Source organism: Dendropsophus ebraccatus, chromosome 13, assembly GCF_027789765.1.
Source record: "Dendropsophus ebraccatus isolate aDenEbr1 chromosome 13, aDenEbr1.pat, whole genome shotgun sequence".
Lineage (NCBI taxonomy): Eukaryota > Metazoa > Chordata > Amphibia > Anura > Hylidae > Dendropsophus > Dendropsophus ebraccatus.
The window spans coordinates 68,270,162-68,288,955 of record NC_091466.1 but is presented as its reverse complement, the minus strand read 5'-3'; the positions used below and the strand labels follow the sequence as shown (position 1 = coordinate 68,288,955).

The 18,794-nt window shown below is 42.8% G+C and overlaps 2 protein-coding genes across 4 annotated transcripts in view; both read right to left on the bottom strand.

The window, feature by feature from the left end:
- The window catches only part of DYNC1H1 (dynein cytoplasmic 1 heavy chain 1), a 34,624-nt gene extending 34,041 nt beyond the window's left edge, over nt 1-583 (bottom strand). For both annotated transcript variants that reach the window (XM_069950004.1, XM_069950005.1), the window contains exon 1: nt 248-583. In XM_069950004.1, the coding sequence (XP_069806105.1) occupies nt 248-497 (250 nt within the window). In that variant the 5' untranslated portion in view covers nt 498-583. The remainder of the gene's footprint in view (nt 1-247) is intronic.
- Nucleotides 584-14,067: 13,484 nt separating this feature from the next.
- Nucleotides 14,068-18,794, bottom strand: part of PPP2R5C (protein phosphatase 2 regulatory subunit B'gamma) — a 51,821-nt gene continuing 47,094 nt past the window's right edge. For both annotated transcript variants that reach the window (XM_069951363.1, XM_069951364.1), the window contains 4 exons: nt 18,685-18,786; nt 17,621-17,693; nt 15,567-15,683; nt 14,068-14,200 (listed from right to left, as the gene is read on the bottom strand). In XM_069951363.1, the coding sequence (XP_069807464.1) occupies nt 14,069-14,200; nt 15,567-15,683; nt 17,621-17,693; nt 18,685-18,786 (424 nt within the window). In that variant the 3' untranslated portion in view covers nt 14,068. The remainder of the gene's footprint in view (nt 14,201-15,566; nt 15,684-17,620; nt 17,694-18,684; nt 18,787-18,794) is intronic.

Here is an 18,794-nt window from a genome sequence, read left to right as displayed (position 1 = left end):
GTTGCAGAACTACAATTCCCATCGTGCCCATAGGAGATGTAGTGGTGCTGAGCGATGAGTGTGTGCCATAAGCCAGCAGGTGGCGCTGTGACATGAGTACATTGAGTTCAGTAATAATCACTGTTGAGTTGTGTAGTGCCAGCAGTCGCCAGCAGGGGGAGCCGCAACTCCTACCGCACTTCATACAATGAGCCTGCAGATGGCGCTGTGCTTCGGGCCCCACACCCGCGGGTGACAGCGGCCTCACCTTTTAGCGTGGTCCTCTCCACCAGGATGGTGTGAACCTGCGGATCTGACAGGAATTTCCTCATCTGCTCCAGGGCGCTCTTCTCCTCCAGCGCAGCCTCCAGGGAGGCCGGGGCGTCGCCGCCATCTTCCAGCAGCAGCGGCACCAGCTTCCTGATGTGTTTCTGCAGCACCGAGGTGTCCGCCACATTCTGCACGGCCGCCGACACCTCCAGGTTAGCGGAGTCATCGCCTCCGCCCGTGTCCGTCATGTCTGCAGCCCGCTCCACTCTGCACGGCAGCCGGGAAACGAGTGACAGGGAGAGGCTGGTCCCCGCCACACAACAGGCAGGAGGAGGAGCCTCTCCTGGAGGCGTGACCGAGTGGGAGGGCTTCTGGGGGCTGGAGTCCGGCTCTGCATCTCTGCCCAGTGTCTGAGAGCGACCGGAACTACAAATCCCAGGAAGCACCGCGGGGAACGTGACAGGACTCCTACCGCAGCATTACATAGCGCTTTTGTCTGGAGAGAAACGATGCTGTTACTGACCCACCCATCCCTGTAATCACTGATCCATCCATCCCTGTAATCACTGATCCACCCATCCCTGTAATCACTGATCCATCCCTGTAATCACTGATCCATCCATCCCTGTAATCACTGATCCATCCCTGTAATCACTGACCCACCCATCCCTGTAATCACTGATCCATCCCTGTAATCACTGACCCACCCATCCCTGTAATCACTGATCCACCCATTAGTATAATCACTGATCCATCCCTGTAATCACTGATCCACCCATCCCTGTAATCACTGACCCACCTATCCCTGTAATCACTGACCCACCTATCCCTGTAATCACTGATCCATCCCTGTAATCACTGATCCATCCCTGTAATCACTGATCCACCTATCCCTGTAATCACTGATCCATCCCTGTAATCACTGATCCACCCATCCCTGTAATCACTGATCCACCCATCCCTGTAATCACTGATCCATCCCTGTAATCACTGATCCACCCATCCCTGTAATCACTGATCCACCCATCCCTGTAATCACTGATCCACCCATCCCTGTAATCACTGATCCACCCATCCCTGTAATCACTGACCCACCCATCAGTATAATCACTGACCCACCCATCCCTGTAATCACTGATCCACCCATTAGTATAATCACTGATCCATCCCTGTAATCACTGATCCACCCATCCCTGTAATCACTGACCCACCTATCCCTGTAATCACTGACCCACCTATCCCTGTAATCACTGATCCATCCCTGTAATCACTGATCCATCCCTGTAATCACTGATCCACCTATCCCTGTAATCACTGATCCATCCCTGTAATCACTGATCCACCCATCCCTGTAATCACTGATCCACCCATCCCTGTAATCACTGATCCATCCCTGTAATCACTGATCCACCCATCCCTGTAATCACTGATCCACCCATCCCTGTAATCACTGATCCACCCATCCCTGTAATCACTGATCCACCCATCCCTGTAATCACTGACCCACCTATCCCTTTAATCACTGATCCACCCATTAGTATAATCACTGATCCACCCATCCCTGTAATCACCGACCCACCCATCCCTGTAATCACTGATCCATCCATCCATCCCTGTAATCACCGACCCACCCATCCCTGTAATCACTGATCCATCCATCCCTGTAATCACTGATCCATCCATCCATGTAATCACTGACCCACCCATCCCTGTAATCACTGATCCATCCATCCCTGTAATCACTGACCCACCTATCCCTTTAATCACTGATCCACCCATTAGTATAATCACTGATCCACCCATCCCTGTAATCACCGACCCACCCATCCCTGTAATCACTGATCCATCCATCCATCCCTGTAATCACCGACCCACCCATCCCTGTAATCACTGATCCATCCATCCCTGTAATCACTGATCCACCCATCCCTGTAATCACTGATCCATCCATCCCTGTAATCACTGATCCACCCATCCCTGTAATCAATGATCCACCCATCCCTGTAATCACTGATCCACCCATCCCTGTAATCACTGATCCACCCATCCCTGTAATCACTGACCCACCTATCCCTGTAGTCACTGATCCATCCCTGTAATCACTGATCCACCCATCCCTGTAATCACTGATCCACCCATCCCTGTAATCACTGATCCATCCCTGTAATCACTGATCCACCCATCCCTGTAATCACTGATCCACCCATCCTTGTAATCACTGATCCATCCATCCCTGTAATCACTGATCCATCCCTGTAATCACTGATCCACCCATCCCTGTAATCACTGATCCATCCATCCCTGTAATCACTGATCCACCCATCCCTGTAATCACTGATCCACCCATCCCTGTAATCACTGATCCATCCATCCCTGTAATCACTGATCCATCCATCCCTGTAATCACTGATCCACCCATCCCTGTAATCACTGACCCACCCATCCATGTAATCACTGACCCACCCATCCCTGTAATCACTGATCCATCCATCCCTGTAATCACTGATCCATCCATCCCTGTAATCACTGATCCACCCATCCCTGTAATCACTGATCCACCCATCCCTGTAATCACTGATCCACCCATCCATGTAATCACTGACCCACCCATCCCTGTAATCACTGACCCATCCATCCCTGTAATCACTGATCCACCCATCACTGTAATCCCTAACCCACCTATCCCTGTAATCACTGATCCATCCATCCCTGTAATCACTGATCCACCCATCCCTGTAATCACTGATCCACCCATCCCTGTAATCACTGATCCAACCATCTATCAGTATAATCACTGATCCATCCATCCCTGTAATCACTGATCCACCCATCCTTGTAATCACTGATCCAACCATCCATCAGTATAATCACTGATCCATCCATCCCTGTAATCACTGATCCACCCATCCCTGTAATCACTGATCCATCCATCCCTGTAATCACTGATCCATCCATCCCTGTAATCCCTTATCCACCCATCCCTGTAATCAGTGACCCACCCATCCCTGTAATCACTGATCCATCCACCCCTATAATCACTGATCCATCTATCCCTGTAATCACTGACCCACCCATCCCTGTAATCACTGATCCATCCATCCCTGTAATCACTGATCCATCTATCCCTATAATCACTGATCCATCCATCAGTATAATCACTCACCCAACCATCCCTGTAATCACTGATCCACCCATCCTCATAATCACTGATCCATCCATCCATCAGTATAATCACTGATCCACCTATCTCTGTAATCACTGATTCATCCATCCCTGTAATCACTGACCCACCCATACTTGTAATCGCTGAACCTCCCATCCCTGTAATCACTGATCCTCCCATCCCTGTAATCACTGATCCATCCCAATAATCACTGATCCACCCATCCCTGTAATCACTGACCCACCCATCCTTGTAATCACTGATCCATCCATCCCTGTAATCACTGACCCACCCATCCCTGTAATCACTGATCCACCCATCCCTGTAATCACTGATCCATCCATCAGTGTAATCACTGATCCATCCATCCCAATAATCACTGATCCATCCATCAGTATAATCACTGACCCACCCATCCCTGTAATCACTGATCCATCCCTGTAAGCACTGACCCACCCATCCCTGTAATCACTGATCCATCTATCCTCATAATCAATGATCCATCCATCCCAATAATCACTGATCTATTCATCAATTTAATCACTGACCCATCCATCCCTGTAATCACTAACCCACCCATCCCTGTAATCACTGACCCATCCATCCCTGTAATCACTAACCCACCCATCCCTGTAATCACTGACCCATCCATCCCTGTAATCACTGATCCATCCATCCTCATAATCACTGATCCATCCATCTTTGTAATCACTGATCCATCCATCCCTGTAATCACTGATCCATCCATCCTCATAATCACTGATCCATCCATCCCTGTAATCACTGATCCATCCCTGTAATCACTGATCCATCCATCCATCCTCATAATCACTGATCCATCCATCCCTGTAATCACTGATCCATCTATCAGTATAATCACTGATCCATCCTCATAAACACTGATCCATCCATCCCTGTAATCACTGATCCATAAGTATAATCACTGACCCACCCATCCCTATAATTACTGGTCCATCTATCAGTATAATCACTGACCCACCCATCCTTAAAATCACTGACCCACCCATCCCTGTAATCACTGATCCATCCATCAGTATATTCACTGACCCACCTATCCTCATAATCACTGACCAACCCATCCTCAATCACTGATCCACCCATCTCTGTAATCACTGATCCATCCCTGTAATCACTGATCCATCCATCCCAATAATCACTGACCCACCCATCCCTGTAATCACTGACCCATCAATCCTCATAATCAATGATCCACCCATCCCTGTAATCACTGATCCATCCATAAGTATAATCACTGACCCACCTATCCTCATAATCACTGATCCATCCATCAGTATAATCATTGACCCACCCATCCCTGTAATCACTGATTGAGCCATACCTGTAATCACTGATCCACCCATCCTCATAATCACTGATCCATTCATCCCTATATTCACTGATCAGTATAATCACTGATCCACCCATCCCTGTAATCACTGATCCCCCCAACCCCTATAATCACTGATCCGTCCATCAGTATAATCACTGATCCACCCATCCCTGTAATCACTGATCCATCCATCAGTATAATCACTGATCCACCTATCTCTGTAATCACTGACCCATCCATACTCATAATCACTGATCCATCCATCCTCATAATCACTGATCCATCCATCCATCCCAATAATCACTGACCCACCCATCCCTGTAATCATTCCATCCATCAGTATAATCACTGATCAATTCATCCCTATAATCACTGATCCACCCATCCTCATAATCACTGACCCACCCATCCCTGTAATCATTGATCCATCCATCCCTATAATCACTGATCCATCCCTACAATCACTGATCCACTCTTATTATCACTGATCCATTCAACACATTCTCACTGACACACCTGTCCCTATAATCAGTGACCCACCCACCTGCATAATCACTGATCCATCCATCAATATAATCACTGATCCACTCATCTCTATAATCACTGATCCATCCATTAGTATAATCACTGACCCACCCATCACTATAATCACTTATCCATCCAACACATGCTCACTGACCCAGCTTTCCCTATAATCACTGATCCATCCACAAACATCCTCACTAACCCACTCATCCTCATCACAAACCCATCCAACCCATCCTTACTAATCTATCCATCCTCATCGACCCAACCATCCCTAGGATCACTTATCCATCCAACACATCCTCACTGACCCATCCATCCCTTCACACAATGGCTACCCTCATACTCCTAGATCTCCCAATCCCCAGTTCCATTCCCACTGACCCACCTCCTATTTATTCACAGTCTCATCCCATCCTCACTCTATGGGCTCACCCATCCACCCCCAGCTTTATACTCACTAACCCATCCCCAGTCTTTATCCTAGCTGACCCACTTATTTGTAGCCTCGTATACCCTGATCTATCCATCCCCATGTCCCCAACCTCACACTAATGGTTCCATGCATTCCTAGACTGATACTTATTCACCCCCCCCCCCTCCATCACCAATTCTCCAATTACCAGGTATTACCACATACTGACACTAGGTGGAGCCCTCTGCATAAGATTTCTTTTCTACAAGAATCCTAAGTAAATTCCCTTGGCATAAGCATAAAAACATCCAGTATATTGTGTCTGTGATTAAGGATCTATTCACACACTGCAGTCATATCGCATTTCTTGCTGCCATTTTCTTGAAGTTTCAAAACAATGAAAAAAAAAAAGAAAATGCAGGAAATCATTGCTTCTGGAGGTGATACCTTCTATATTGTTTATTGGTTTATGTGTGGTAGGTGGGGGTGACTGCTGGGTGTCTATATCCTACAATAGCTGGTATACTACTGCTAGTTGTCCACAGGTCTGCTGGGCTGTGATTGGCCAGAGAAGAGAAAAGAAACCTTATGGGTGTGTACTAGCTCTATAATGGATGGGACTCTCAGAGACTATATAATAGTGACACCACTAACATTTCCTGGTCACCACTTTAAAAGGGGCACCCCAGATCAACTGGTGTCAGAAAGATATATAGATTAGTAATGTACTTCTTCCCATACTTATCAGCTGCTGTATGTCCTGCTGGAAGTGGTGTATTATTTCCAGTCTGACACAGTGCTCTCTGCTGCCACCTCTGTCCATGTCAGGAACTGTCCAGAGCAGGAGAGGTTTTTTATGGAGATTTGCTGCTTCTCTGGACAGTTCCTGACATGGACAGAGGTGGCAGCAAAGAGCACTGTGTCAGACTGGAGAGAATACACCACTTCCAGCAGGACTTACAGCAGCTGATGAGTATGGGAAGACTTGAAATTGTGAAATAGAAGTATATTACAAATCTATATAATGTTCTGAAACTAGTTGATTTCAAAGAAAAGGATTTTTGCTGTTATGGTGCGTTTACACAGGCAGATTTATCTGACAGATTTTGGAAGCCAAAACTAGGAATGCATTTGAAAAGAGGAGAAATCTCAGTCTTTCCTTTATGACCCTTTCCCTGTTTATGGTCTGTCCCTGGCTTCGGCTTCAAAAATCTGTCAGATAAATCTGTCTGTGTAAACGCACCATAAGGGCCCTTTTACACAGAAAGATTATCTGACAGATGATCTGCCAAAGATTTGAAGCCAAAGCCAGGACTGGATTTGAAAAGAGGAGAAATCTTAGGCTTTCCTTTATGACCTGATCTCTGTTTATAGTCTGTTCCTGGTTTTGGCTTCAAATCTTTGGCAGATAATCTGTCAGATATTCTTTCTGTGTAAAAGGCCCCTAAGAAAGTTATGTAGATTTGTAATTTACTCCTATTTAAAACTCTCAAGTCTTCTAGTACTTATCAGCTGCTGTATGTCCTGAAGTGGTGTATTTCTTTCAGTCTGACACAATGCTCTCTTGCTGCCACTTCTGTCCATGTCAGGAACTGCCCAGAACCGTAGCAAATCCCTGCTTTGGACAGAGGTGGCAGCAGAGAGCACTGCGTCAGCCTGGAAAGAATACACAACTTCCTTCAGGACATACAGCAGCTGATAAGTACTGGAAGACCGAATAATTTATAAAATGTAAATTTAACTTTTTTGACACCAGGAATTTGTATATCTTGATCATCTATTAAAAAAAATAGAGAGATGCCCTTTAAATTAGAGAAGTCAGGGGCTATGGTTCTTTTAGATGTTTTGGTAATATTACACGCACTTTATACTGGTGTGTGCTTTGGCCGCTCACAACTGGAATGGAGTAAATCTTTATAGATTAGGACATACACAATTGTCAGGAGGGGCCTGGACGATTCCACTGTATTACGGACAGTCGATGGAAAGTGATTTTCTCGAGCAGCGACGCCCGAGGCCTCAGCGAGGACAGTTGGGATGTGGGCGGAAATCTGTTTTTCTCCATTGACACTTCGTGCAGCAGAACAGTCCTCCCTCATCCAGAGCAGATTTTACTGACAGGAGATGTGAAAAGAAAAAAAAAAATGGTATTATTCTACCCAGAATGGATTTCCATACAGGGGCTGTAGCTTTAGGCAGATGTAAGAGGGTCCCACACCTCCCCCTGTATTAAAGGGTACTCCGACAAAAATATTTTTCTTACTGGTTTTAGAAAGTTATACAGATTTGTAATTTACTTCTATTTAAAAATCTCCATTCTTCCAGTACTTATCAGCTGCTGTATGTCCTGTATTCTTTCCAGTCTGACACAGTGCTCTCTGCTGCCTACTCTGTCCATGACAGGAAGTGTCCAGAGCAGCAGCAAATCCCCATAGAAAACATTACCTGCTGTGATCAGTTCCTTACATGAACAGAGGTGGCAGCAGAGAACACTGTGTCAGACTGGAAAGAATACACCACTTCCTGCAGGACATACAGCAGCTGATAGGTACTGGAAGACAGGAGCTTTTTAAATAGAAGTAAATTACAAATCTGAATAACTTTATATAACCAGTGGATTTGAATGAAAAAGATTTTCGCATGGTAACCCCTTAAGTGACATCTTCATGAGCACAGCCATTTATAGTAACAATGAGGCTTTGAGTCACAGTCCTGCATTTTCCTTTTGGTCACATGATGCCAAGTGTGCAAGGTCATACTGAAAGTAATGCTGGGCAATCTGGTTGCATTAGTCCAGGCATAGAGAACCTTTGGTAGTTCAGATGTTGCAGAGCTAAGGATGATGCGAATTGGAGGGCCGAAGCTTCACCATCCCTGCCCTTAGGGCCCTATTCCACCGGACGATTATCGTTTATGCATAATCGTTAACTATTAACAATCTTAAACGACCGCTAGTGCGAAAGACCTGAAAACGTTCACTCATTTCCATGGAACGATAATAGTTACTTATGATCGTAATTGCGATCGTTTTTCTTCGCTATTTATTCACTATTGCGTTCGTATCTATTGCAAACAACCAAACGATGTCTTATTCAATGCGAATGATTTGCGAACGAGCAACAATAAAAATAGGTCCAGGTCTTATAAAGCGATCAACGATTTCTCGTTCGGTCGTTAATCGTTAACTGCATTTCAAACGAACGATCGTTTAGATTCAAACGATTTAACGATTATCTGAACGATAATCGTCCGGTGGAATAGGGCCCTTAGGGCCCTATTCTACCGGACGATTATAGTTTGCATAATCGTTAACGATTTCAAACTCCCGCTATTGCGAAAGACCTGAAAACGTTCACTCATTTCCATAGAAAGATAATAGTTACTTATGATCGTAATTGCTATCATTTTTCTTCGCTATTGCGTTCGTATCTATTGCGAACGACCGAACGATGTTTTATTCATTGCGAACGGGCAGCGATAAAAATAGGTCCAGGTCTTATAAAGCGATCAACGATTTCTCGTTCGGTCGTTAATCGTTAACTGCATTTCAACCGAACAATTATCGTTTAGATTCGAACGATTTAATGATAATCTGAACGATAATTGTCCGGTGGAATAGGGCCCTTATGGTACTTTTACACGGATCGATAATTCGCCCGATAAACGATTTTGAATAAACGATGTTTTTTTTATAACGATCAGCGTTTAGACGGAACGATACATCGTACGGAAAATTCGCTATGCGATCGTTTAAGCCTATCTCACACATAGGTGAAATCGCTGAAAGAATGTTTACACGGAACGATCTGCGAATTTTTTGCGAACGATCAACGATGATTTGAGAACATGTTGAAAGATCAAAATGAACGATTTTTTGCTGGTCGTTTGAGCTTTCGCTGCGTTTACGCGTACGATTATCGTTCGAATTCGACCGTTATCGTGCAAAAAAGAACGATCAATCGTCCTGTGTAAAAGGACCATTAGTCTGCCACCATGACAGGATATCCGCAACCCATTCACACCTGCTGGATTTTCTGGTTGCAGTCTCCAAGCTTCTTTTCCAACCAGGTCCCATAGATGTCGCATCCGGCTGCAGGTCACTTGCCACTTGCTTAGCATTTAACCAAAACCTAATCTCACTATAAAACGCCTGGGCGACTGACGCAACCGTAAATTGTATCATTTGTTTGGTCACAACCCTTTTATGCATATTAACCAAAGGCCTGTGTCTGTGCCGCCATGGGAGATCAGAGTATAATCGGGGCCATAGACTTCTATGGGTGCAGTAACAGTGCCTGTCCCCTTGATCTATAGCTACTTGGAGTAAAGTTTCTATGAAAAAGCTTTATCGTGTTGTGTAAGTAACCCGAGCGAAAAAGGAATCTGATCTCCTATTACAGGGGCTGGGGGGGAAAAAAAAATAAACAAATGAATGCAGGCCTCATGCAGCAGTTTCCGTTTAGTAGAATGGAAATATGGTTAATAATAACCAAATTGTTAAGATCAATATACAGAGGCCCCAGAGTTAAAGGGGTACTCCAGCAAAAAAAAAACACCCTCTTTCTTTTAAATCAACTGGTTTCAGAAAGTTATATAGATTTCTAATTTACTTCTATTTAAAAATCTCAAGCCTTCCAGTACTTATCAGCTGCTGTATGTCCTGCAGGAAGTGGTGTATTCTTTCCAGTCTGATACAGTGCTCTCTGCTGCCACCTTTGTCCATGTCAGGAACTGTCCAGAGCAGGAGAGGGTTTTTTTTATGGGGATTTGGCACAGCAAACTGAAAATAGAACCACTTCTTGCAGGACATACAGCAGCTGATAAGTACTGGGAAACTTTTAAAGATTTTTGAATAAAGGTGCAGATCACTGAACGCTATCACTCCTATACCTGGCCGTTCTTTGTATCAGAACGTGTGAGGGACCACAATAGGTTGCCCTTGATAGAACTGTGTCTTTTTTTTTTTCACCCGTACAACTCACAAGATGACAGCTGCCATATTGAAAGTCATATCCTTTATTGATTCCAAATCATACACCAAGAGCTTGTCAACAGCACATAGGGATTAAGTGCTATGCAGAATGTCTAGAGGAAAGGTAGGATCCACCCACTTTTTTTTTTTAACCCCACCCCCTACAGAAAAAAAATTAAGTATATCAGCGGTAGGCAATGGCGGCAATCTAGTCCAAATTTTCAGTGTGAAAAGGAAAAAACAAACAAAAAACTACTGTTTTTGGTGAAGCCGTAATTTGTACACAGGACCATTTTTTACAAAATATGAAGTCTAAAGTTTTATTACTTATTACCATAAAACAACGTACAATGTATGTACAATATTAAAACGAAGCCATACTAAAGCCACACTAAAAAGACACTCGATATAGTACTGTTGACATTCCTCATGTACAGGTAAAATCTCTGAAAGTTGTGTACAATAAAACTTTATCGAGAAAAAACAATCACCAAAAAAAAATAAAAAATCCCAACTGGGCAGGCTGCCCCCCTCCCACCCCACATTATACACGTAAGTTTGGTATAATCAAATGAGACCAGGAGGTTATTCTAGTCCAAGTACGGAATTTTGTGGGGGTTTCCTTTGCCCAGTGACATAAAAAAAACAAAAAAACCAAAAACAAAAATATAGGAAAAATGGGCCTTATTTGGTGAATGTTTCCCTTATTTGGTGAATGTTTATTATCAATAAAGCACAAATAAAATCTAGACATTAATAGAGGATTGGTATAAATGGAGTATTAGACAGTCAAACAAACATGGCTAGAACAAGTCGCAGGTCGGGCAGAGAAGTTTTTTTTTTTTTTTGTTTTTTTTTTTTTTTTTTTTTAGAAATATGTTGCCCTTGGAATCAAACAACTGAAGAAAAAAAAAAAAAATGAAAAAAAAAAACAGCAAAAGATGGAAGTTCAAACAATGGTATACTATATATACATATAATGTACAAGCACCCAGTGTCCCTTAAAAATCATACAAAGATGGTGCCAATGCTAATAGGAAAGTGGTACGGGAAGGATCTTCACACCCTGAAAGATCACATGTGCAATAAGATGTTATATACATCCATTTATCCAAATATCTGATCAATACATCGGTAAGAGAAGAGTCTTGTTCCTGCGTAGCAGAGCTGAGATGGTATACAGTCGGACTGGTATTGTTGGTACGCCTCTATAGAAATCAGCATGACTGGCAAGGCAACCTATTCCTCAGCCTTATTAATCAGATTTTTCTATAAATGGATTTAGTAGAACTAATTTAAAGGGAACCTATCATGTAACAAGCAGCTGTTGGCAAGACGTCCTGTGGGTTAGGATAAGCTGAACCCAATAGCTGGCAGCATGTGATCAGGGAAGAGTCACTGTTGCCCCCTGATTTTTGACTGATTTCTTCCCATTCACAGTAATTAGAAGAAATCTTTCAGTGGGTGCAGCAGTCACTCGATTATGCAAGGGTTGAGATCTGATTTTGGTTAAAGACGTTATCCATGATAAAAAGATTTTAAAAAATGCTGCTTTCTACCCAAAACAGCACCACCCCTGTCCTCAAGGTTGTCGGTGGTATTACAACTTTACTCTTTTCACTTTAATGGTACCAAGCTGCAATACTGCACACATACTGACAGAAGTGGTGCTGTTTCTGAAAGAGAGCGCCTATGTCTTTCTAATCCTGGATAATCCCTTTAATTGCCAAATTCACTCTCTCACTATAGTCTATGGACTGGCAAAATGAGTTTGCAGCCGGTATAAGCACAAATATCAAGCCAATCGCACAGGGACTGGCCTAACAAAGGAGAAACCACCAAAAAGTCCTACAATGGCCCTTACAGTCCAGAGGTGGTCGGACAGACCTCAGCCCATAGTCATCGGATCCCGCCGATGGACGTCTCTATAAGCCTACGGCAGCAAAACACAGCGCAGAGGACTGGAAGGGAAGTCAGAGGTGAGAGGTGAGAGGTTTCATTCTAATACTTTGCTGCATGTGACAAACCATATATATATATATATATATATATATATATATATATATATATATATATATATTTATTTATTTTTTTCATGAATACTGGCCACTTGACAAAAGAAAAAGAAAAAAATAATAATAGAGAAACAGCACAATAATTGCAGTCATGGAACCTTGGTGAATATTTAGCAGCATCTAACCTTAAACAGCAATACGGACATATTTACAACCTGTTCAACGGTGACCGCATCCGCCACTGGGGGGAGCTGCTCCTCCTGCTGCTGCCGCCGTCGTCCTCATCCTCCTCTTTTATTACTAATTTATCATCCCCCTCTTATATATAAAATTTTTGCAAATAGTCAAAAATATACACATTTATAAGCAGCAAACAGCTGATACAGTGTGCACGCATTCTACCGGCATATATACATATCATTAAAAAAAAAGAAACCTAAGGATTATCTAATGCAACTTTACTGTAATAAATGAGCAAAGAGAGGAAAAAAAAATCTCAGCGCCCGTGCCCAGGAACAAGATCAGCAGTGAAACTGTATTTTATTTCAAGAACAAAATTTTTAACACAATTTTTTCTTTTCTTTTCTTATGTTGTTTGATTGACCCAACGGTAACACGACGGCTTGGTTAGTGCACTTTTTTTTTTCTTTCTAGAAATGGCATTGTAATACTTTAAAAAAATATATATGGATGATGGCGATGACGGCGACTGACAAGAATATGGCTTTCAATACATGGGGAAAAAAAAGGGACTTCAACAGTATATGAGGCTTGTCTGAAGCAAACAATATACATAACTGAGGAAAGAAAGAGGGGGGGAAAAAAAAAAAAAGAAAAAAAAAAGTTATCCCATAAAACTCTACGCAGCACATGCAGTTAAAGCCTCTATTTTGTTCCCCCTAGTTGAAATTAGACCAGACACTTGGTTAAAAGAGATCACAAGAAAGGTTAGTACATGGACCAGTGAAGGAGATATCGCAGTGAAGCACCATCGTCTTTTTGCATGGCTGTCACGTGGTTTGCGATCCCGGCGCGGTAGCAGGTGGTGATCTACAGGCGGTGCGCACCTCTTGTGTAAGCAGCCGCTGGAGCGGGCCCGACAAGTAACATGTAACCCAAAGTTCTGCATATACCATAGAAAGTTTGTGTGTATTATTATTTTTTTTTACCATTGTTTGAACATCTGATCTTAGGCTGTACATCGCTTTACGTTATTGCCTACAGAACTGGGTTGAAGGGGAAAAAAAAAAAAAAAAAAACCTGACTGCATTAAACAGAACGGTATGGCACCCAAAAAAAAAAAAAAAAAAAAAATTCTGCTGTGTAACTGCTTCCGGAAAAAAAAAAAAAATTCCACAAAATATTTAACTGTCAAAGTCTAATGCCCGTCGTGTGTTATTAAATCGTCAGCTCTGCAATGAGATTCCAAGGCTTTCATGGTATAGATGTCCTGAGGCAATTCTGACTTGCGTCGTACGAGGGGTCGTTCCTTCTTCAGATCTTTTTGAGCCTGGAATTGGGGTAAATTAAAAAAAAAAAATTAATCTCTTTGACCAATCCATGTAGCAGTTGACAAAACAGTAAGATACAGCAGTCTGGGGAGATCTCATTTGTATTTATTTTTAAAGGGGTACTCCAGTGATATACATTTATTGATACCCCTTGGAAGGTGTTTAGTTCCAGTTTTTTTTTCATACTGTCGTCCCCTGTCTGTGCCGGCGCCATTTTGTGCCAACATGTCATTAGCTTTCGACAGTTCATGGGGCTGGGCTATCACTGCAGCCAGCAACCAAGCCATTGTCTCACGTGTCCTGCGTGTGTGTGGGCTTACTTGTTCTCCATTGGCCAGGCACAGTTAGGAATTCCTAACCCCACCATCTGCAACTCCCACCCCCAACATGTCGCATATCACCTTTAAAAAGGGAGCCAGTATTGGTTTTCATGCTGCCTGAGCATGTCCCCGGTAGCTTCTTCTCACCCACCAGCCAATACTTAAAAAGGAATAAAACCATCAATTCAGGCAGATGCCACGAGGGATCGCCTAGATGACTCGTGGTTTGTGCAGCATGAAAGTTAGGACAGGTTCCCTTTAATTTCTTCCATTACTCTAAGGGCTGTATTACACGGCCCGATTAGTAATGTAAAAGAGTGGTAATCTGCTAGATCAGCACTTGTTTACTGAGTCTATTTCATGGATCAATAATCATGCAGTGAGGGATATACATATATTTTTTTTTTTGTGATGTGATAAAGTGTAATATAAGTATATACGTTACCTCTTAACGCTCTTCCTGGCTTCTTCCTGCAGCTGCAACTTCAGAGCCGGTCTCTGAAGTCATAGGCCGCTCAGCCAATCACTAGCCACAATGGTCCCGTTCCGGCCAGAAATTGGCTGAGCAGCTGATCACTTCAGAGACCAACGCCTGCTGGGAGCAGGAAAAAGCCAGGAAGACATCGGGAAGCGTGGAGAGGTAATGTATAACAGTTGACAGAGTCTTCAGTCGCAGGCCAATGATTTTAGGTTAGGACTTAAAGGCATGATCAGCTGATGACCCAAACCCAGCTCAGTCACATGAAGGATAATAATAGGAATCTTGCAATGTGGTGATAATTTCTATTGTGCCAACGTGATAAAAGTATTTAAAAAAAAAAAAAAAAAAAGTCACAAAAACCCCCCCACACAAGATAGTGACCAATTTTTTGGCACTAAAATAAAGTATAATGTCACGAAAAATGATCTTAGAATCGCTATAGAATACGTTATAGTATCACAGAGCTATAACCGCATTAAGTGAGACAGGTCAGACTTTGAAATCATTAAGGCCCAACCTAGCTGCCGTACCAAGGGGTTAAGAATCCCCCTAACCCATGGTTACCTGAGATGCCTCTTCCCTCACTGTCTTCTTAAGCATCTGTACATCTTCAAGTAAGGGTCCATCTGTTTCCATTGCGACAGGACTGTTCAGAGCAGATGTGTCAGTATACATGGGGTACTGAAATGCAAAGCAGGAATCAGCTGCAGTGTAAAGCATAGAGCCACACAGGATGACCCAGTTCAGTATATAATTGTTAGTATTCTGCAGCACTGTGTTCTTCCTGTGGTTTCCCCTACAACCTCAGGGAGGGTGCTCGGTTGGTCAATGATCTTTGTTGTGTTTTTTTTTTTTTTTTGTAAAGACAACGATCATCCACTGAGCGTACGATTGCTCACTCCTTGGCTGATCGTTGTCAGAGCAGTAAATTGCTCTGGGTAATAAGGCTGTAAGGTGTCAGATTGGTTATTTACACCTTTTATTACTGCAGCATGATTAAGGAGCCCCTCTTACTCCTCAGTAGTACCTTTGGGGGTCTTCGGCACAATCAGATCAGGTGACCTAGAAAAGACCCCACGTCTGCCTGTACACTCAGCTTTTTCCAAAATAATACAGGGGATGACATAATGGTATACAGGAGTTTGCCAGTATATTATACATATAAAGTAGTCGAAAGGTAACCACTTACTGGGATTTAAAAAATAAAAATAAGTGAAAAAAAAAAACAAAAAAAAAAACTTAGCTGGTTTCATGATTGCTATTTTCTTCCCTGACGCCTCTCAGAAATTAGCTGAGGCTGGACATCTCCTTTAAAAGGGGCTATAACGTCAATGTTGGTTATCATCAATGAATGAGAGGATAGAAATTCTTCTATTGTCTCTCATTCTAGCAATCAGTGGGGGCCTCAGCCGCCAGACCCCGACCGATCAAACCTTACCTTTTCACAGGTCTCTATGACATGAGCAAATGCCATTTTTAAAATTTTAAGTGTCCCTGTTAAAACTTTATTGGACAGGAAAGATAATTCAGAAGGAACACTGAGAACATAGCAGAACTAGGCGAAGAGCTTTCTGCAGTCAGCTGAACCAACAACCATTATAATCTGTTTTACTTGTACTGCAAGGAGGCAGGAATCTCAGCATCCCCCCCCCCTGCCCATACAGGGCGGAGGGGTCCGCTCTGTAAACACTGCTACTTGTCAGCAATATTCACAGGGTGACCTGTCATTCCCCGCACAATAACACTTGGCCGTGCTCCGTTTTTAAGCATCTGGCTTTAGTTAGCAGCTATTTCTGACACATTAAGAGATGAAGCGAGACCTGCTGATAAAAGGGCTGAGATTACGGGAGGTGTCAGCGATGAACATGACGCAACCATTTTCTGTCCATTAAGTACAGTATAAAAAAAAAATATACATATGCTTGGCAGCGTGGACTATGGGCATTAAGAGCAGCACTCATCAGATGATTGATGAGGGAAGGAAAATGTTGAAGGATGGACGGTGGAGTACTGCGGTCTATTTGTATCCAGGCCTTTGTAATCCAGACTGATAAAACTTTGCAGCAAACTATCAGGACTCGAGATATCTGTACAGCTGATGTGTTTGGTTCCCTGCCTTGTCAGCCAAGAATTACACCTCCTATTCTATGTGCTGACAATGAAGAATAGAAGCAGAAAATGCAAGAAAATGAATGTGATCCATCTGTACGGCTTGATGGCAGGCATTGCTGTAGCGTTTATTACACTGCATATCCACGGGTACGTTACAGCTTTTGTAGCAGTTTTTTGCCATGGTTTTGATGGCAAACCAAAGAAAAATCAACAAAACAAAAAAACAACTGGTCATTATAATTTTCATAGTCTAAATCAACAGTATATGTAACATAAAGCAAGTTTGCAATTTACAGTCTTTTTTTGTCGTCATCATGCTGTTCAGACGACCTGGGAAACATGGAACTTCCTATGTTTAGACTCTTTGGAGAAAAAAAAAAAAAAAAACACAGGAAGGGTCATGTTTTCCATGATAACTAAAAAAAATGATGAATGTAAATTGCAAACTTGCTTTAGTAAAAAGCTCAGCGATCCCCAATGTAACATTAGATTATAGAACTACGCACCTGGGGGTTGGATTTGGCTAGATTTTCAATTTTAACCCAAGCTTCTTCTCTTTCTTTTAGCTTTAGCTTTTCCCTGGAAGACAGGCAGAGAGAAGAGTTAAAGACTATAAATCCAATTTCTGAAGTCTGCTAAAACTTCTACAAAACAAACGTGCTGCAAACTATAATGGTGTCGTTGATATTCCAGATATATTATTATATTATATATATATGTGTGTGTTTTTATTTATATTTGTTTTCCTTTTAACTGCAATATGAAGGGCACCATTATAGTTTACTGCACAGTTTTTGGTATCTTATCTTAGTTTTTGGTATCTTATCATATATGTTTTAACCTGGGGTCACAATGCTTAAAACCAATGTTGGTTCTCTCCAAGCATACTGCCCTTATTCTATCTGCTATTTGCATGGGCCATTGCATAGCAACAATTCACATGCCAGTTGGAAGGTGCAGATACTTTCTTGCACTCTACGGAATCGGCGCACAGAATTTCGGCGCCGATTCCGTAATGTGACAGGCCCTAAGAGTGCAAGAATCCTGCCTGCTATCTATTTGAAAGGGAGGGCATGTGTGCCTCCACTCAAAATAATTGACATGTTAATACTTTGAGCAAAGGTGCTTGTTCCCTCAGATTCAAAAGGAAAGCAGGCAGGATTCAGTGCGCAGGGGTTCCACACAGGATTTTGCCGCCTATTCCGTAGTGTAAACAGGCCCTTACAGCTGCAGCTTGTTCCCAATCAGTGATACTACTGTCTCCTAAAAAACCCAACTGAAATCAGAAGCTGTCACTTTAAAAGGGGTACTCCGCTTTGGCTAACCCACTTATTGTTATTAGGGTACTTAAAGTGCCCTACTGCCAGCAACACCTAGAGATTTGCTGTAATGTGGGATCCCTGCATTTCTCTGCAGCATCATCACAGGGAAACTGAAGTACACAGTGTCCATTCATATCAATGGGTTGCCTTCTGAATAGGCCTTGCAACGGGACTAACCATTAGCTGACTAACAAGGAAAAGCTTGTTTGTCAGAAGATAAGGAGTCCCGTACCACTATCAGGACTTACTTCTGCTTCTCTGCCTTGAACTGTTGAGTGCAGTCATCAAAGAGTTTTTGGTTCATCTCCATAAACAACTTCAGAGCATTATATATCAAGCCGTGTATAGTCCTGGTTTC